This window comes from Aspergillus nomiae (genome assembly GCF_001204775.2).
Source record: "Aspergillus nomiae NRRL 13137 chromosome Unknown contig00216, whole genome shotgun sequence".
Taxonomy (NCBI): Eukaryota; Fungi; Ascomycota; class Eurotiomycetes; order Eurotiales; family Aspergillaceae; genus Aspergillus; species Aspergillus nomiae.
Window position 1 is genome coordinate 1 of NW_015378271.1, and position 20153 is coordinate 20153.

The window sequence follows — 20153 nt, forward strand, 5'->3', positions numbered from 1 at the left end:
TGCAAGAAAGCCTTGCGACGGAACATAGCAGTGAACTGGTCGCCGACACGCTTGAAGAGCTCCTGGATGGAGGTGGAGTTTCCGATGAAGGTGGAGGACATCTTGAGACCACGGGGAGGAATGGAGCACAGGGCGGTCTGGATGTTGTTGGGGATCCACTCAACGAAGTAGGTCTGGTTCTTGCTCTGGATGTTGCGCATCTGGTCCTCAACCTCCTTCATGGAGACCTTTCCGCGGCTAAAGAACAAGGGTCAGTTTTAGAACAAAAGAGGGAAGAACAAATAAAAATAAGGCCACGTACAAGATGGCAGAGCAGGTGAGGTAACGGCCGTTGCGGAAGTCAGAAGCAGCCATCATGTTCTTGGGGTCGAACATCTGCTGGGTCAACTCAGGAACGGAGACGGCACGGAAAGAGTGGGCGCCACGGCTGGTCAGGGGAGCGAAGCCGACCATGAAGAAGTGGAGACGAGGGAAAGGAACCATGTTGACGGCCAACTTGCGAAGATCAGAGTTGAGCTGACCGGGGAAACGGAGACAGGTGGTCACGCCGGACATGACAGCAGAGACCAGGTGGTTCAGGTCACCGTAAGAGGGGTTGGAGAGCTTGAGGGTGCGCATGCAGATGTCATACAGAGCTTCGTTGTCGATACAGAAGGTCTCGTCGGAGTGCTCAACGAGCTGGTGGACGGAAAGAGTGGCGTTGTAAGGCTCAACAACGGTATCGGAGACCTTGGGGGAGGGAACAACGGAGAAGGTGGCCATCATGCGGTCGGGGAACTCCTCACGGATCTTGGAGATCAGGAGAGTACCCATACCGGCACCGGTACCACCACCGAGGGAGTGGGTGATCTGGAAACCCTGGAGGCAGTCGCAACCCTCAGCCTCGCGACGGACAACATCGACAACCTGGTCAACCAATTCGGCACCCTCGGTGTAGTGACCCTTGGCCCAGTTGTTACCAGCACCGGACTGGCCGAAAACGAAGTTGTCGGGACGGAACAGCTGACCGAAGGGACCGGCACGGACGGCGTCCATGGTACCGGGCTCAAGATCGACGAGGACGGCACGAGGGACATACTTGTTTCCGCTGGCCTGGAGAAGCGGTCAGGACTTGCAAAGCGTTTTTATAGCGGCTGAAAAATTTGAGGTACGCACCTCGTTGAAGTAGACGTTCATGCGCTCCAGCTGGAGATCGGAGGAGCCATTGTAACTATCCTTCCCGTCAGACCCATCCAAAACTCTTCCAATGCCATCTGATCGTCGTTCATTCGAGGTGTACGCGGGTTGTACTTACACACCGGAGCCGTCGAGGCCGTGCTCGCCGGAGATGGTCTGCCTGCAAAGGTATTAGCAAACACGTGTCAGACACGAGATGATATATCCGAGCTCATGTTTCTGCTGAGGCCCTAGGTCCAAAGCATATTGACTCGGAGGTATCGAGACATACCAGAAAGCGGCACCTATTTGGTTACCCTATCACCAATATCACGTTTAGTATCCGTCGCCATGGTCCTCCTAGACATCAAATCATAGTCGAACTTACACACTGACCGGTCTGAAGGTGAACCTATATGATGAAAGAAACTCCGTCAGCAAACTTATATTGTTGGAGAACAGGTGGGGTCCTATCAGGGGGGTATCCCCAATAGAAACGCGTCTGAAGAGGGGAACCGGGGGGTAGGAAGCAACTTACGATCTCACGCATTGTGGAGGGAATATTGACGGTGTTGATATGAAGGGGTGGTTGGAGAGAAGGGTTGCTGGATAGACTGGGGGAGGCAGTCGACAGGGAGTAGGTTAAGAGGAAGAGGAGAAGAGAGAAGGAGGAAAGATGGACTTGAAGTTGAGCGGTGAGGAGCGTCAAGTTGTTCGTTGTGCGGGCGTCAGGGGATCAACAAGTCAACATTGGCTTAGTTTATTTTTCGGGCAGGTAAATAGGGGCTCTTCCCCTATTCCGGTTAGCGCTGTCACGAGACTGCAGGAGCGAACCACAATTGAGTTGGCGGGTTCAAGCCACTGGTCGCCCGCTAGTGCCTTAGTGCCAGTAGTACTAGTTTCCTTCCAAGATATTAGTCGGTTCGGATCTAACTTGAAGTTGCCTGTCAGACACCAACATACGAATCAATCGCGAATTAAATACAATTCTACACTCCCCAGAGTAGGTATAGTACACGGACTTTCTAGAAATGGACTCCACAGCTCAGCACCGGTGGAGGTACCCACGGTTCGCACACAGTACTGGAGTAGGTTCCTGAAGCTGGAGGTGACAGAGCACAGCTGCCACCAGATCGTCGAGTCCTTTATTTGGCCGTGTTCTCCACAGTGTGAGAGCTCTCGAGCCATGTGCCAAATTCATCCAATCGCTGTCTCTCTTCCTCATCCTCGTCGGCATCAAGTCCCCTCTCCGCCAAGTCTTCAAGCGCCGCTCGTTTCTCGTTCGTCTTCTTAAATCGCTCGCTACCATCGGAAATGTAAGCCTCAACGCGGGTGCCTGCGAAAAACCGGCCATCCATGAGCTGTAGGGCACGATCGTTAGCGCTATCCAGACAAGTATTTCCTTGTCCTCCAAGGACGCTGAGCCAATATGCACATACCTTGACGCAGTTTCTTGCAGCCTCTGGGTCATGGAACTTGACACTAACTACTCCATCAATTTCCTTATCGTAAAGAACTACATTCGTCACCTCTCCCAGTTTCGAACACTCATCACGGATGTCCTCCTTGATGTCAAGTATGGCTGCTGGATCATCCTAATGGGATTGTCAGCCGATGCAAGCAGGATACAAAAAGAGGAACAAGGAAGAAAGGCCCGTACATCGAGTTCTTTCAGAGTGAACATATGCTTCAAGATCACGACCTTGTCAAACTTAGAGTTGGTCTCTGGTAAAGCAGATGGGTCGTCATCATCCCAATCGGCAAGTTTGCTATTCCACCACATTAGCAAGACTCTTCTATAATATAACCTTTCATACTTGTAGGTTCCATACTTATTTAATCGCTGGGTCCTTTGAATGATCTTTCTCTTATCCTTCGCGCTGGTCTTGGTCGGTGCTTCTTGTTGGCTTTTGTAAGAGAAATCTGCAAGTTGAACCCGCATAGGCCCCTGCGGCCCTGTTACTCCTAACCTGAAATCCGAGTCATCCAGCATCTGGATCGCAAGGTTGACAGATTCCGGGCGAAAGAACACAACGAGAGCTTCGCCCTTGAATTTTCCATCGTCATCCATGTACATCTTAATCCGTGGGCGGCCGCTGTCGATTTCCTCGGCGATGACGCCACATTTAGAAAAGACATATCGGATTTCTTCAAAGTCAGCATCAAGAGGAATTGACGTAACATAGACCGCTGTGTTCACACGCGGTTTCTTCGATTTTTGACCGTTTCCCTACGTAGAACCCACAACGTTAGTCCCACAGGCTTGCGGCATGACATGACCAAAGATGTATACGCCACTAACCTCGTCTTTGGTGGCTTGCTGCTTGCGCTTCTTCTTGAGTTGCGATGCCGTGACTTCGTCACTGTCATCTACGCCCTGAACCTTATAGGCTTCTTGCTGTTGTCGGAGCAGTTGTTCATCTACCTGGAGAATACCCACGGGCGCGCAAAAGCGGCGCCCACCACGAGATCAGTTTCACGAACCATCCAAAGTCCTTGCAGTCATAGCTATCCCAGCATATTTGCAACGGAAGAAGGTTCTTGGGCGCTGTCAAGCGCAGTCGCAATAGAAAACAACAGCAGAGCAGGATTTCAACAGCCGGGAAAACACAACAGGAATCACCAGCTGGAGAGAAAGCGCGCACACACCGTCGGAATCCATCGCTTCAAAGCCGTATCGTATTCAAACTCCTGGCCATCCTCTGTTTCCAAAATGAACTTGTCGTCTAGTTTCGAGAAGGAAATGCGCGGGTCGCTGTCGAATTCGGACGGGTCCTGAGGGAAGTTGCTCAAGGCACCCTCGGGACTAGGGGATGCCATAGCGGCGGAGACGGGTGTGGGATCACTGAAACGCTGAAAAGTAAGGGAACCAAGGGTCTATACGAATAATTAAGTGACTGTGGGAAGACAAGCAGTAGATCGACGTTCGGAGTTGCGGGGGAGAAACTTTGGTACGCGGGATTGTTGCTATGTAAGCTCGAAGAGTGACGATGGATAACCAGTCACTGGCATGAGCTGCTGTTATGCTTTCTCATTGGCTGGTATCGCGGGTCGTTGCTTACTAATCTATTACTAGAGAAGCTGCCTTAGGCCGTCTACTTTTGATTGGCAACGTTTAACCCTTATTAGTCCCAACGTAATCTACCGACGTCACATTGTTCTGAACTCAGATAAAACTCGATAAGCGGCAGACATCCATCCTTTAAATCCAGTAAATCCTATGGCAACGGACCCACGGGACATACTCAAGGCGATTGTCACGTGAAGGACTTCCTTGTACAGCTCGGTGGTACGGTGACTTGGACGCAGTTTCTAGACCTCATACAAAGAGCCAAGGGTCACCATATGCGGGGTATAGGTGTTACTGAAATAGAAGAGGTTATGATCGGTGCCCGAGCATTCTCGCAACGACCTGAGCGCATCACTTTGCCTAGTCCACGTATATACCGCTTTCAGTTGCATGCATACAGCGTGTAGATGGAAAAAGATCCGACCTATAGCCCTACCGTAGCCACTACTACTATCTACTACTAGTACCTGGACACGAATGTACCAAGGATAGCAAATAAAATGGATGCATAACACGTAGAGAATCCTCTCGCCCTCTGCTCCCATATTTTGGACCTTTATTGATTCATCCCGTTGTACATATATACTCGCGCACTGACTTGGCAACCCCTTGCATCATGGTGCAGTGCCACTTCCTACCTAACCCCACCTTGATTCGAACAACCATCAACACTAACCATCAACCAATATGTCCGAGAACTTTGATTTAGATAAAGACCTGGAGATATCGGGTATTGTCGTGGCGGGGCACATCGGCGACAAACTCGTTTCGGATGTTCGGCAGGAGTTGGAGAAGAAACGGAAGACTATACAGCCACGGAGCCGACAGATCCAGCTACACTGGAACGCCGAATGCGATGCCGTGATGTTCTACTTTGACATTGTAAGAGAGTGTAGATTGTTTGCCCGCGGCTAGGTCTAACTCCGAATTCAGGTAATCAAGCCGTCCATCGCAATTCTAGAAGATAGGCCGTGCTTGAACCGATGGTTCGTTCAATACCATGATCGTCCGAAGGGAACGTCGATCTACAAGCCCCGGGTTGAGAAAGGCACTTACAACGTCCTGATCGTCATTGAACCAGGGGCGGGCCTTCCCCGGTTCTATGAGGGCTCGCATGTGGAGAGCGAGAACGAGGCGATGGCACCCGCCGTTAGTACCTATGCTGTGGAGGTTCCCCAGCAAAAAGGAGCGGTGGTTGTCTTTGAGGCAACGCTAGGGCGTCGAGATTCCGCAGTGGAAGGTATCGGAGCGTCCTGCATCATGTTGGTATATTGAAACATGCCAACTGCAGCCGCAGAATACCAATTCATTTTTTAAAACATACTGTATTTACAACCATATACTTGCAGGAACATCGCAATAGAAAAACCAAGACTCAGGTCTACATACGTTAGGCTATCCCTCAATGATGAGGAGGGCTCTCGCGAAACCAATTAAGGCAATGCTGTCGTACAATCATAGAGTAGCGTGGTTGCTGATGAGCTCGAGGACAGTTCCAGGACGGCGTGATGGATTGTTCTGTTCTCTACATTGGTTGCTGCGAGCCCACGCTTTCTGATTGCTCTGCGAATATGGCCCCTGAAACCAGCCATGACCATAGGATAACATGGCTCCCCATTCGTTGATACACAAGGGGATGAGGTTGGTACGTAGGACAGTGTGGCGAACATTCAATGTTCGACTCCATCGGCCCACCAAAAGCATTCTCATGTTCGAATCGCCGTTCTTTTGGACAATGTAAGGGGTCTGTTTATTGCCAAACATCCGAAACGTGACAATGAGCGCAAACAACCGAGACCAGCATCCTGAAAGAAATCTGGGGATGCGAATTTTTCTGAGTCTGAACCCGATCTGCGGTTCCTTTCTCGATAAGTGAATATTGCGAAGTCCTTCCGTGGCATATTGATAGTGGCTTGGGAATTCTCGTGCAGAAAGATAAGTACTATTGAATCCGCCCTATCCCTGTCATGCCCCTGGGAAAAGTATGTTGCTGTCTATCTGGCGCGCAACTTCATATATTGCAAATGATGCACAGACGGCACAAAATAGATGAACAGGACTCTTCATAATCTCTTTCTAGGTGTTTTTTAGAAGCTGTGAATGGAAGGGGAACTGTATACCCTTCAATGTTGTGTACTGATTTCGTAAAAGCGGCGGCACTTGTAATATATTGGGAAATGACAAGTTGCAACAACCAACAGACAAGAGCACCTTTGTTTTATATGTAGAACCTCAATCAAAATTCATCTTACAAAGCCATCCACGCCATTTGACATTGCTTATGACAAGACTTTCATAGTGAGTTAAATGATGTCACTACTGGGAAAGCAGGGGAATAATCTCGACCAGCTTCTTAACTATGCATCTTCTCGCACGCAAGCTTTCCACTTAGCAGAGCACAATTGCTGCCCAACCAGTCAAAGACCCTGTCTCAGTTGTCTGCATTTCCGACATCCATAATTGCCAACCTTCTCTCGCCGAGGGCGACATTCTTATCCACGCAGGGGGCCTGACTCAATCAGGGTCAGTGAAAGAACTACAGACGACACTGGACTGGCTACACGCACAGCCGCATACAAATATCTAGTACCCATCACCAAGAACTGCTTACTCTTGACTTACTCTTCAAGCACTATCCCTTGTCCCGTCAGCTCTTCCTCCATCGCCTCACTTTTGATACCTGGGCTACCCCGCAGGAGACCCATGCCTGAGATTCTACCACCAGTTAAAGCAGCAAAGAAGCCAAAAGAGCAGATCGTTCCGGGTAAAGGTCCATGGGATAAGGAACTTCGCGTACCTTCCAGGGCAACTGGTTGGAGAAGAACTCTAGCTCTGTATGCAGACCTTGGGTGAGTTCAATACGAAGGACTCATACATACGGACGCATTCCTAAGACAGGACCGTGAAATTGCTTGTGGAAGGTTGAGGCGGTCGTAAAAGATATACGTCCTGTGACTGGAAACTATCAAAGGATAGTATATGAGTAGTGGAGGAGAGACTTCCGGTAGTGTTTGTCTTGGGTTTATTATCGCTTTACTAACGGTGTTTGTATTCTTGTGCCCTTTAGTGCATTGGTGAATGTAAACCGGGTATACGGAATTGGTCTCGGGGAAGGACAGGGAGGTCAAGGCGTGACTCAGTAGTTCTATTGGCTTAGGCATATCATGATGAAGAATCTCATATCCCGAAATCATGCATAATCTAATAGCTCATGGAATAGAATAAAGTAGACTCATTGAGTACCATAGCTTTAGTACACAACAACGAATTGGGTCGTAGGCCTTCTCGCAAAATGAAGTTATCCTTTTCTCTCACTAGCTGGGCCATATCTTATCCCAGTAGATCCGGCTTTGCAAATGGCATGGCAAGGAACAGATTTCTCACAGTAGCAGTGTATACCGTCCGTGCTCATGCTTAAATAAACGGACATTGGCCCGTTCGTGAACCTTTCAAGCCCTGGACGTACTCCTCTAGAGATGTTCGACCTTTGCCTTCGAAGTACTTGGGTCCTACATCAGGTGGATAGTAGCCCTGGGGGTAATACTTATCACCTTCATCGCCTGGAAGAGGCCGACCCATAGCCCAGGTAAGCCAGGCGACAGGGCCCCAGCGGTTCCGGAAAGTAGGCGCGACGTAATAGGGTGCCGCATCCCACTGGGTGATGAAAATGCGGTCATTCTGGTCCGGTTGCTCACTGTAGGAAGTATAACGGAGGAAATAAGGCCGGGGGAGCGACAGGTAACGTAACACAAAGCGGCGGACGGACAGAAGCGACGAGAACAGTTTGGTATATGATGCCGGGGGAGGGTCGTACCTAACCCCAGGTTAATCATTACACGGGGCAACTGTCTTCGGGTTGTACTTACAACATCGCGCGTCGAAGGCGGTCATCCATCATGAACGAAACGAAGTACAGTCCGATGTGCTGGAACGGCTTCGGGACCATGTACAGTAGCACAGCCGTAGTCTGGTCCGCGGTCTCCCGGTTCGTGGCATTGGGAACCATGTGCTTTGCCTCGTACGCTTCACTCCAGGCCGTGATCTCCTCCAGCCAGTGGAGGCCATCGCGGAATCCTGTCTTATGCGATGGGAAGGCCTCGTAACTGATTGCGAGACCATCGCCGACGCTCTTCCAGAACGTGCCGATAGCGCACTTCTCGAGCTCGGTCAGCTTTCGCCATTCGAACCTCTCAATGAACCGGATGGGTTGGAGGGCAAACAAGCCAAGCGTGTAGAGCATATCATTCTCGGAGATCTTTCCCGAGCTGCGATAGCTATTGTGGAGCCAGCGGGTTCGAGCGAGCGCAGTGATAGTCCGTTTAGACGATGGGGCGTTGCCCATAAACTCCTGGACCAAGGCGCTTGTATCGGCGTAGCGCTTGTAAGATGTCTCCGGATTCGAGAATTGGCTGGTCTTGGTGAGCAGCCCGGAGATGCTGGGGATTCCGTAGGTCTTCACTGGGTCAATTTAGGTTACCAGACGGTCCACAAAAAAGTATAAAAAAGATAAAGAAAGGAGCCGCACCCTGAAGAGAGCAAATTGAAGAGCTTTAATATAGATGAACGGAAATTCCAGCTGCAAAAGCACTTTCTGGATTTCCCAGGCTTCGTCGTCGGTCATTTTAGCCAGGGATGCCCGGTTGGGGAACTTGAACTTTTGGTGTACCCATTGTACGCGGCGAAATCGGAGCAACGAGACCAGGAATGGATATGCTACCAGGATTGCGAGGATATATGGAAGAAGCTGGCCAGGAGCAATGTCTAGAATTGCTTGCGGGGCAGCATTGCTAATGTTAATGCCGGCCGTGACGGGCTGGCTCTGGTTTCCCATCGCTCCGCCAAATGTCAACAAACCTGTATACTGTGAAGTCTAGATCGGCTGGCTAATGGGGGTATGAACCATGTACACCAGAAGTCAGAGGCCTCAAACCACAACAAGCCGGTCCGATGGCGAGCACTAGACCTAGTAGTTAAATATGATCTTATAGGCGAGGGTCCGAGGGATGCGGAGGAGCAAAGTTGCAAACACGGTCACCGGATCTCTTCCATGGGGTTCAGCTCGCCAAGAGTTTAGCTTGACAAATAGTTTATTTTTTATAGAATCTGTGCATAAAATATTTTTGTCCATTTATCCTTATGATTCAAACAAAGTAGACCAAGAGTAATAGCACGTCGACTATTGGTCAACATTGTACTGGACAGTGTTCCAATATTTTCTCCGTATTTCAAACCGAGGTTCTCCTCCGCCATTACTCAGGATTGATTGACAGCCTGGATATTTCCCCACAACCTAAATATTCCTGCCGAGTATCGAAGGACCTCGGGCACGGACATACGGAGTAGTGAGGGGGGAAGAAAAATAATTGATACCATGGCTTTATTCCACTCTGAAACCCTCTCGCTCGACCCTAGTATCGTTTGGATCAAGAACTCATCGTCCCCACTATCTTGGACAAGATTGTAGAATACCCCATGGCGTCTTAGCAGATGGACAAGAACAACGACCTTTGGATCTTGGACCAGTATTCGTGCTAAACAGAGGAGTTGCTGTTGGCCTTGCGATATGTTTGCGCCCCCAGCGCTGATAGGCGAGTCCATCCAGAGTCAATACACCGGATCTTGCTCCCTTGCTGTCTCCCACCGCCAATAACTTAACACGCCGCAACACACCTTCCAGTATCTCTTCTGAGGCCCGGTGGAAATAGTCGAGATTGGACCGTACTGTACCGGAAAATAGAATAGGATCTTCTGGTACAAATGCGATTTTCGCTCTACGCTAAAGTAGACCCTTGAGGCGATCCCATCCCTGTCCGAGTACATCTCTGATGTGCGTTAATGGAGGGGATAAAGGTATGCTTTGGGTAGAAAAAGAATTGGGAAGCTGTATCAGAATGTCCATTGCGACATGGAGGTCCTGCTATTCAGCACGCTCACTGTCTCATACTCTGGCGGAAGCCCGATCCGATACTTTAGCTGGTGTTCCCAGTGGATTGACGCTCGGATCCTTGCCACCGTCATCTCATTTCCGACCCCTACAGTATGGCGCAATATGCTTATCGTCACTAGTCATTGGGGCAAAGCTCTGGGTATGCAAGTTTTGTGTCCCTCCGGACGATACCAAGCATTTACCACTCTGCCTCTAAAGTGGCCCCGCAAAGCTTGGTGTACTTGTGCTAAAATTTGCATCCTTCTGTACCGTACATGTTGTATGTACAGACATACTTTTGGTATGTCTGTCGCCATAATACACGTCCCTTGAATCTTGATCACTTGGGTGACGTGCTCTCAGGTTTGCTGCGAAAGATGTATTTATACAGTCCGGGATCAACCGGAGCTGCCGGTGCGTGCTCACGGAGCAGTCAGTGAGTGGCCTGGGGCGCACATGGAGCACTCACGTGTTGCCCTCACTAGTCACTTCCTCTTCTCTTGAACTTATAACTTCATCACATATATTCATCTCCTAGTTATAGAATTGAACCACTACAACCGGCGTATGTCGAAGGATCTATGTATCACTCTTCGCCCAGTGGGAGCTCATATGATCTATTTGCCAAAACAGCCACAGAAATTAAGATCGGGGACAGAGACCTGCTATTATGGAGACGGGTTGCAGGTGAATAGTGATACGAGTTAACACATAGATCCTTCTTATAAGCAATATAACTGGAATGCATCATATAGCTTTATGAGAAGCAAACATTCCATGTCTTGCCGAATTCTAATTTCTGTCTATCTTCATAGCGAAGAGACAAGCTTCTAACACACAGCTTCCGTCAAGCCGATGGTACCCCGGGTGCGAGCATGACCGGTCATGCGTACGTATATACTGAGTTTGTTGACCGGAGGTCTTACCTTCATAGAACCATTCGAGCCATCTCATTCAAAATATCTATCCAAGGACTCTGAAGCAAAACACCGCATGTATGACTGATGACCCCAATCTCCGATGGGTAAGTCACCATGAACGCATGTGGATGGCATCTCATGGAGCAACGCTCTTTCAGCGGCCAATCACTCTCAATTCCACCATTCTCAGCGCAGGGAAGGCGAAGGCCGTGAAACCGAAACCGAGCCAGATTCCCAAGTCACAGCCTCCAGTGACTGCTTTCCCAATCGGCCCCGTATAGTACACTTGATTCTATCAGGAAAAGGGGAACTGGTTAACACTGGTCTTAATGCAGGTGAATCAGGGATATACTATACCATCCCTACAATTGCCCCCGCCCAGCCGACCAAAAAAGCGAGAGCAGCAGCAACTCCTACCGGCAGCTTCTGTCGACAGTTCCATGCGGACCAGTCATAGCCTTTGCTACGTCGAAAGAGCAAGTCTTCCTCCGCAACAATAGTGAACCAGATGATGATCCAATAACCAATCAGTGGGAGGAAGCTCTTGAAAATGTCGTATAGGAAATCTCGCCCTCCAATGGCGCATGTCGTGTATATCACTGTCGTAGTAACAGTGAAGACAGGACGCGGGATTTTCGACCATACATTCCCGAGCATCTGGAAATTCATAGCCATTGAATAGGATCCGGGGGCATTACAGGAGACCACCGCCACGACATTGATAAATGCGCAGAATTTGCCAAAGCCACCAAGTCTGCCATAACCAGCCATCAACAGACTCGCCGGCGTACCATCATATATTTCAGCCCACTTTGGGTTTTTCGCCACTCCACTTCCCAGACCAACTCCAAGGAGAAGAGTGATGATCATCGCCAAGCATCCTCCCATCGTGGTCATCGACCATGTTTTCCATCGCCTAATGGTCGGCGGGTAGTAGACATAGTAGTCTGCAGCTACCGGCGCCCATGCGAGAGCTACAGATAAACAAAGGGAGAAGAATGCCAAACGTTTGGCATTGACCTCGTTCGAGGATCCAACCGATGAACTCTGGAAATCAAACTGTGGCCCTGCCGATCCGATGATGATGCAGAATACCAACAACTGCGGGAACCAAGCATATCTGCAAGCGTTCGCATTGCTGAGTTAGCACCAGCGAATCTGACAAAGGCAGGCACCAATGCATGGTTCATACCTCTCATAACATTGGAAGATCTGCATTCCAAATGTAGCCATCACCAAGCTTGCAAGCGCGACAACGATGATACCAACGACAACGGACACGGCTCCACCGGATAGTTTTGAGAGTAATTGTCCACCGATCATACAATTAATCATTCCATAACCCAGGTTTGTAAGCACATTCAGCGAGCAGCACACCTTGCTAGGGTAATACCCCATAAAATATCGGGTGACTATCTATCGACGACAAGTGAGCTGTATGTACTTCTCTTCCTTTCGTAACAGGACAGGGACGGACAGAATTTATACGCAACGGATGAACCATACAAGAGTGCGATTCCCACTTCTGGGTCCCCAGGTGCTCATATACCCGACTGCCATACCTCCCAAAAGATTTCCAAATATTGCGCAAAGAGCAGCATCTGCAAAGCTCAGCTTCATTACCAGCGTGCCCAGTGATCCAACCACTATGTTGTTCAAGGCCATTCCCATGCTAAGCCACATAAGCAGCATATGAAGCGATGCTGATGAGCTGGTTTTCAGGCGCTCCTCAAGCGGTATTGGCTCAATCCCACGCGCCTCCAGGCCTTTGATACACCCTGCCCACCTTTGGTACCTCGATCTGTGACCTGCATTAAGGGAAGCCTGATCTTCCAACTCCTCTTGTGTAACACTCTGAAGAGAAGGGGATATACGAGCTTTTTCGGCTTCCGACATCATGCTGGCTTTCTGGACGGGTTGCCACTTGGTAAGAGGAGTCAGGCCTGCCTACTTCTCTGCTCCTTCTCGTGAGAAACAGTAAAGTGAAAGCTTGACCAAGCTACAAGTTGCCGAAAGGAGATAGTCAGGAAAGACGAACAACGTTTCACGGTATCAATAGGGACACAGAGATGTGCAGGAGAAAAAGGAGAAATTTAGGGAAGGAGTATGCTGCTCTCACAGTGCTACTGGGCTGACATCACCCTATCACCTGCCCTACTTGATGCTAGCATTCCACAGCTGGTGTGTACACGGTACCAGGCCCTGCACTTTGACCGCACGGCCCTGTCGTCTACACTCATGAAACAGGCACTCATGATGCAGGGCTTCATAAAAAATAAGTTCAACTCCATCCATCCAAAGAGAGGGAAGGGAACCCAGCGCCAAACAAGGGCTCGGTATTTTCGGGTTTATCGAAATTCCCGTCACCTCTATGGCCCTCCAGTCAATTTTTTTTAGCTCAAACACCCGGATCGCCTCTATTACATTCAAGCTAATGCGGTACAGATCGCCCTGGTTCCGTGATTTGTCACATCACCATACCCATTACATTCCATTACTCATATTGGCATTAAGCTCTCCAACAGGGTCGTCTGGTATGCACCAGCCAAGCAAGGAGAGACAGGAAGAGAGATGCAACGTAGCTCAAGGTCCGAAGATCCGGGCAGTTCAGAAAATTCCCGGAGCCCATACTAGCCCACTTGGAAGAAAGTTTGACAAGTATGGATATGATGCTATGATCATCCCTCGAAGCTGAGTTGAGGTAATTTTTTTTGGGCTCTCAACAGGCACCATGAGTCTCTCAGCTCGCCACCATGCTGCCTACCTTTCAGCCTTGTGGTCAATCCAAGGTTAGCCATTACATTTCGATTTTCTTTTTTCTTTTCTTTTCTTTTCTTTTCTTTTTGTTGCCGCTCGAGTTTCTTTTACTAAATCCGAAGTAGCACGCTCTTGCAGATCACACATGACCTAATTATGACTATCACACCAGTGGAACATTGCATAATACTGCTAATGAATGCATCAGGTTTCCTTTGTTTCAGCCAGCTTCGGGATCACTAAAAAGAACCGCAGTTCGACCTTGAGTCATGTCGTGCATAACCAATGGGCCTGGTGAGACAGTACCATCTATTACAGAACTAGAGAGTACACTCAGAGAGCAGACACTCTATCCTGCACGGTTATGCTAAAGACAGTGCCCTAGTCTTTTCCTTTAAAGCCCTCCTAACCATCCAGCTAAGGAAACCTATGCTACTCACCCCAAGAAAACCCAGTCAAATGTACAAAATACAATAACCGGAAACATTGCATCTAAAGTGAAACACGTTATGACAAGAGGGCACGAAACAGGAGGGAAGAAAAGGATAAGAAATCATATCCCTTGATAGTCTAATCTCCCAAATAGGAAACTAGTTACGCCTCACAGAGATCAACGAAACCAGTATTGTTGATATTTTAGCTCTTCCATACCGTCTGCGAATGACGAATCAAGTCTATCGGACTTGTACTCATACCTCAATACATTTGACATGCTAGAGAATTGAACTGTTGGGATATTCAAATAAGAATAAACACCAAATCACGAATGGATACTCCCGATTCTACAAATGCCTACTTATACCAGAACTACGGACAAAAGATGAACCATAACAGTAGATCCACATTCACCAACAATAATAGTAGAAACCCCGGTGGCTAACCTCCAAAGACTGAAACCCATCAAAGGAAACGAAGTCAACCAGGAGAAGATATTAAAAAAGTAGAAAGTGAAAAACAAGTTTTTAACAATAATTAAACCATCCCTAACACCCAGCAAAGGGGGGAGTAAGAATCAATATGTACAATGTAGGCAAAAAAAAGAAAAGACACAAGCCATCCTAACTTGCGCCGAGACCGAACATACACTGGAATGAGTGTCTATATGGAAACAGAACAAACAAGACCTTTTCGACCGTTGTACGCCCGATGGATCGCTAGACTAGCGTCATACAATCCAGCAAAATACAAATAGCCGAACCCCCAGGAAAAGCAATAGGGAATCTATAAGCACAGTAAAAAGCAGAAAGAGCTAACGAATGCACTAAAGTTGCTTTATCGCAAGACAGTGGCCGACCCAGAACTATAAACAAAACAACATATCGAAAAACAAATCAACGACAGGATCATAATACATCGTTGTGAGGCAGGCGGTCTTGATGAAAAAGACCGTTAACGTATCAAAGGGTTTATTAAGGAGTTAACCAGGTATCCGGTCAACTTTCGTTTCGGGATGCGGACCGGCTGTGAATGGACCGACTGTGAGCAGATGTTGACCTTATGCTGCGGCTAGATGGAGCCCGTGCAGGGGGAGCATGTTCAAAGTATGGCAGGAGGTCTGGATTCTGGCTTGGTGGCGTCTTCGACGATGAAAGGTAGTCTCCCACAATCCGATCGTCTGCCGCTGTCTTGGGGTGAATTTCAATGCCTTGCTGGTTTTTCAAAGCCCCGTGTGGAGTGGAGTCGAACTTGAATGGCTCTCCGTCTGTTGGCGCTCGTTCAATTGGCGACCAGCCTGCAATACTTCCGGCAACTACACCCGCCATGGCTGCAGCAGGTCCAAATGCCGAGTTCGAGCGAGACCGAGCTCGTCTTCTTGACCGTGACTCCGGACTAGGGGGCTGAGATGGGGTGCTGCTGTGTTCATTGACAGGTGTTCCAGGAACCGAGTTCTCTCTTGACCGTGATGACCTTGAGCCGCTCCGCGATCTTGGAAGGAACTCTTCAGGGTGCTGCAATTTGTGCTTCAGATGTCTCAACCGACCTCCACGGACTCTCTTGAGGAATTTGAGCTGATCCCGAATCTCAGTCAGAGCAGGGTTCCACTCAAAGCGATCCTCGTCAGAAACTAAAAGCTCAGGGGCCTTTCTGCGGTGGAAGAATCTTGGGATGAGTTTCTCAATGAATGCATCTGGAATTAGCCGAATGATGACTCCAATCGGAAGAGAGATCACGCCAATAATCAAAGAGACTCCCCATTGCGCACCGTTTATTCTGGTGACAGAGAAGGCATGGCCACCAACAAAAATGATCAAGACCTGCCCACCCATGATGATGAATTGAATTCCAAGGAACCACCAATTGCGGAGCATGCCTTCAAAGATATTGAAACCATTGTCCAGACGGCGAGAGTTCCACTGGTTGAAGATCTGCATCCAAACGAAAGCATTGAATACAACTGTAGAGAGTACTTCGCCATGGTAACCAAAGCGATCTCCTGCAAAGTTCAAGACAAGCGTGACAGTCATTTGATAAATACTTTGGCCGATAATCATTTTCCACATCGTGAGGGTGATAAGTGGCGCGGATTTGGGTTCAGGTCTGCGGTCCAGAACATGTGGAGAAGGGGGATCAGTCGCTAGAGCAAGCGCTGCGAAAGTGTCCATAATAAGATTGACCCATAGAAGTTGTACTGCCGTAAGAACCGATTCTTCAGTGTCACTAGCCACTGCTGAGATGAATGTTAGGAGAACCGCAGTGATGTTGACTGTAATTTGGAACTGCAGAAACTTCTTGACCGCGTCGTTCACAGTCCTACCCCAGGCCATAGCCTTGATAATCGAGGTAAAGTTATCGTCCATCAGGATGATATCTGACGCCTCCTTTGCCACCTCCGTGCCAGCAATTCCCATAGAAAATCCAACATCTGCTGTCTTAAGAGCCTGGGCATCATTTGTTCCATCTCCGGTAACCGCAACCGTCTCACCTAGCTTCTTCAGGTGAGTCACCAGGATCTTCTTATCATCAGGGCTTGATCTTGCCAAAACCTGCAGTCGAGGGATAATCTGGTGGATCTGAGCGGAGCTAAGTTGGCGAAATTTGGGTCCTTCAATTGCAATCCCTCCGGGCGTAAAGATACCGCACTCTCCAGCAATAGCCTTGGCCGTATTTATATTATCTCCAGTCACCATTCGGACAAAGACACCAGCTTTCTGGCATTGTTTAACAGATTCTGTCACACCAGCTCGAAGGGGATCTTGAATGCCAAAAACAGCGAACATGGTCATGTCCTTGAATACAGCATCAAAATCCGCGAGGCTGCGATCTTTTTCCTGCTTCCGTACGCCCTCGGGCGGCCATTGGCTGAAATCGCGATACACTAAGCTGATCGCTCTCAGGGACTTAGCCGCATACCGATCTATCGTCGTATTCAAGGTCTTCTGATCGTCATCGGATATCGGGTGAGTAGACAAATCTTTTGTTGGATCGGAAATGATACGCGTAGATTTCGCAGCCAGAATTTCCGCGGCACCTTTGACCAACATCCTGTACTTTCCCGGTCCCATTTTGATCACAACAGCCATACACTTACGACCGGAATCAAACGGCACCATCTGAGCGATTTCTGCGTTAGCCCGTGCCTCACTAAGCGAACCGAGGGCGAGATAAGTTCTTGCGAAACCCAGTAGCGCGGTTTCGGTCTTTGAACCAATAAACGTCATAGTCCCCTCCTGTTCCCCTTCAAATGCTGTGGAGTTCAGCACAATGGAGTCGAGTAAAAGCTGCTTGACGGGTGCGGCAAGACTTTTGGCAAATTCAGATGGTGACAAGGCATTTGAAACTTCTTGTGCATCGCCATCCTCAGCCGTTCCATTGGAAGAAGCACCGGCATCCTTGACGAATCTAAAGGTCGTTCCCATAGTGGCAGCAACAGCAGTCATTTTGTTTTCCGTCAGGGTGCCTGTCTTGTCGGAACAAATCGTGGTCGCGTTTCCCATAGTCTCACAAGCCCGGAGTAGCCGCACCAGGTTGTTGTCCTTCAACATGCGCGTTGTGGCGAAGGCGAGCGCTAGTGTGACAGCCAGAGGCAATCCTTCGGGAACAGCGACCACGATTACTGTCACAGCAACAATGAAAATCCTAAGAAAAGCCTGACCTTTCTCATCGGCGCCGTCAATGGTATTCAGCTGAACGAGAAATTTGATAAATAGTGCAATAAACAACAATAATCCGGCGCCAAGACCGAGTTTGGCAATATATTCAGCGAGGACATTCAGCTTCGACTGCAGCGGAGTCGTCTGGCCCTCATCCTGGAGAGACATCATCGTTTTCCCGTATGTTGAATGGATCCCAACGGATGTGACCAAGAATGTCCCCACGCCTTCGGAGACTTTCGCGCCGGATACGATAAAAGGGTCTTGTTTCGAGAGGTTTTCATGTTGCTCAATAGCCTGGAAGACTTCATTGGCGGCAGTCTTGCGTAATACATCCGACTCGCCTGTCGCGGAAGACTCGTCACACTTGACACCGTGACCATTGATGAAGATACCGTCAACTGGGATTACATCGCCGGGTTCGAGATGCATGACGTCGCCGACTAGGACGTCGTAAATTGGAATCTCCAACGTTTTCCCAGAGCGAATCACTTTAACCTGTCGGTCATCCTTCTTTTTGTTCAGTTTCACAAATTGGCGCTCCTTCTGCCAGTCGTTCGCAGCACCCACTATCACCACAATAACAATGGCCACAATAATCGCGACACCTTCAACCCATTCGACTTTGGGCTCGCCTTTCTTGGCTGTCACCGACTGGTAGATGCCGAGAGCAAGTGAAATAATCGCGGCAACCGTCAGAAGAATCAAGACCTTATCATTATACGCAATCCAAGCCAACTCGAAGATACTCTTGGGCTTTCTTTCAGGAAGTTTGTTGCTTCCATAGACACGTTTCCGGTCAGTGTAGACATTGTCAGGTTGTTTCGCAGGCTCCGTGCCAGATCTTGTCGGTTGCCGCGGGGGCTGGGAAGGCGACCCTTGAGTCGATTCCTCCGAAGCGATTGACGTTGCATCCTCAAAGCTCACGGTGCCATCTAGCGCGGTCTCATCCATACTCAGCCCACTGTTCATGTCAGTCCGCAGCCCCTTCTCTATGCCACGAATGCCACCTAGGGCATGGAATGCGCCGAGATTTTTGGGGTTTAGGAGCTTGTTTAGCTGGCCCGGCGAGAAGGCGAACTTGTTATTCTCCACCGTGAACTCATCTTCGCGGCCCGGATCTGGCTTAAGGGCGTCCTCATCATTGATAACCATGTTCTTCGTCAGATCTGCACGGGATTCATGAGATGCTGTTGGTACATAGGTATCACCTCCATATGTGCTGGACGACTGATGCGTGTCCTCCGACTCCAATGAATTCCCGCGGGATCTAGTGCCGGGCACAGCCAGGTAGTTCGAATGGGACACAGACTCGTTCATCTTGTGCGTAGGAGACGAGACGTTGTGCGGAGAGGTCGGTCGACTCTCGTGATCCCGTGGGTCAGATGTGAAGGAGCGTATTGAGCCACCCGAAGTCCCATCCAAGGGCGAAACACTGCCGCTGTTCAAGAGAGCGCTCGTATCATTGGAGTAGGCATTTTCGCTGGAGATTTGTAAGGTGGGATGCGCCGCGCTCGGTGAGATCTCTTCGTTAAAGTCGGTATTAATTTTGATTTCGGGGGCCTGCGGTCGTTGCAGGGGTTGCGAGTGCTTGGAATCGTTTGCGTTCGATCTGGAATCCGACATGATCGTCCAAGGGGGTTAACGGCCCAAGTGAAAGTGGGTCTCAAGGGCGACAAGAGTTTCAGACGAAAGGGATATTGATATCTGTAAGAATGCGGCTCCTGAAGGAGCAATCAATCGGGCCTCGTCGTATCATCAAAGTAAGGCTTGTGTTCGTAAAGAGGTAGGGTTTTCTGCAGTAGTACCGCAACCGGTTAAGCTCCCCAAAAAGATATTGAGTCCTAGCAGTTGCTCAATATAGCCCATGTGGCTTATGCTGGGACAAGTAAATCACGGTCTTCCTTTCTTGTGAATCTAATAGCGAAGAATGCACGAGAATGACGAGGAACGGTAGCGATCGACATCCAAAATATAGTGGAAACCGGCAGAGGATTCTGTGGCAAAGAAATTCACTCGGGGAATGTCGAGATATCAAACGACGGGAAACAGCGACCTAGGGTCAACGGAAGTATCCACGGTTATGAATAGGATGAGAGATCCGCAAAAGGTGGTCATCTATGAGTGCATAAAGAACTTGAATGAAAACAAAGGATAGGAGAAACCCGCAACCAGTGCCTTGGACTCTAAAGGGCGAGGCTTTCAATCACAAAGGTCAGCCATACAAGCAAACC

General features: G+C 49.1%; 6 protein-coding genes across 6 annotated transcripts; 1 reads left to right on the forward strand and 5 right to left on the reverse strand.

Moving 5' to 3' along the window:
* ANOM_007120 (tubulin alpha-1 chain) lies at positions 1–1705 on the reverse strand (the record flags this gene model as incomplete). Its single annotated transcript, XM_015552376.1, has 7 exons — positions 1–237; positions 302–1092; positions 1156–1210; positions 1295–1336; positions 1448–1473; positions 1544–1567; positions 1694–1705. Coding segments are annotated over 7 exons (1187 nt in total), but the record flags the coding sequence as incomplete, so codon positions are not given.
* Positions 1706–2300: 595 nt separating this feature from the next.
* On the reverse strand, positions 2301–3975 carry ANOM_007121 (U2 snRNP complex subunit CUS2; the record flags this gene model as incomplete). Its single annotated transcript, XM_015552377.1, has 6 exons — positions 2301–2516; positions 2595–2750; positions 2816–2924; positions 2973–3385; positions 3458–3580; positions 3805–3975. 6 exons carry the CDS (start codon positions 3973–3975, stop codon positions 2301–2303), a joined length of 1188 nt encoding a protein of 395 aa, XP_015405209.1.
* A 937-nt stretch (positions 3976–4912) lies between these two features.
* On the forward strand, positions 4913–5500 carry ANOM_007122 (uncharacterized protein; the record flags this gene model as incomplete). The annotated part of the gene is made up of 2 exons (XM_015552378.1): positions 4913–5107; positions 5159–5500. The coding sequence occupies 2 exons, from the start codon at positions 4913–4915 to the stop codon at positions 5498–5500; spliced, it is 537 nt and encodes a 178-aa protein (XP_015405212.1).
* A 1950-nt stretch (positions 5501–7450) lies between these two features.
* On the reverse strand, positions 7451–9056 carry ANOM_007123 (uncharacterized protein; the record flags this gene model as incomplete). The annotated part of the gene is made up of 3 exons (XM_015552379.1): positions 7451–8039; positions 8092–8678; positions 8751–9056. The coding sequence occupies 3 exons, from the start codon at positions 9054–9056 to the stop codon at positions 7640–7642; spliced, it is 1293 nt and encodes a 430-aa protein (XP_015405211.1). The 3' UTR covers positions 7451–7639.
* Positions 9057–11208: 2152 nt separating this feature from the next.
* ANOM_007124 (nucleoside transporter) lies at positions 11209–12970 on the reverse strand (the record flags this gene model as incomplete). Its single annotated transcript, XM_015552380.1, has 4 exons — positions 11209–11363; positions 11429–12191; positions 12264–12487; positions 12578–12970. The coding sequence occupies 4 exons, from the start codon at positions 12968–12970 to the stop codon at positions 11226–11228; spliced, it is 1518 nt and encodes a 505-aa protein (XP_015405214.1). The 3' UTR covers positions 11209–11225.
* Positions 12971–15261: 2291 nt separating this feature from the next.
* On the reverse strand, positions 15262–19545 carry pmcA (putative P-type calcium ATPase; the record flags this gene model as incomplete). Its single annotated transcript, XM_015552381.1, has 1 exon — positions 15262–19545. One exon carries the CDS (start codon positions 19543–19545, stop codon positions 15262–15264), a length of 4284 nt encoding a protein of 1427 aa, XP_015405213.1.
* Between the last annotated feature and the right edge of the window lie 608 nt (positions 19546–20153).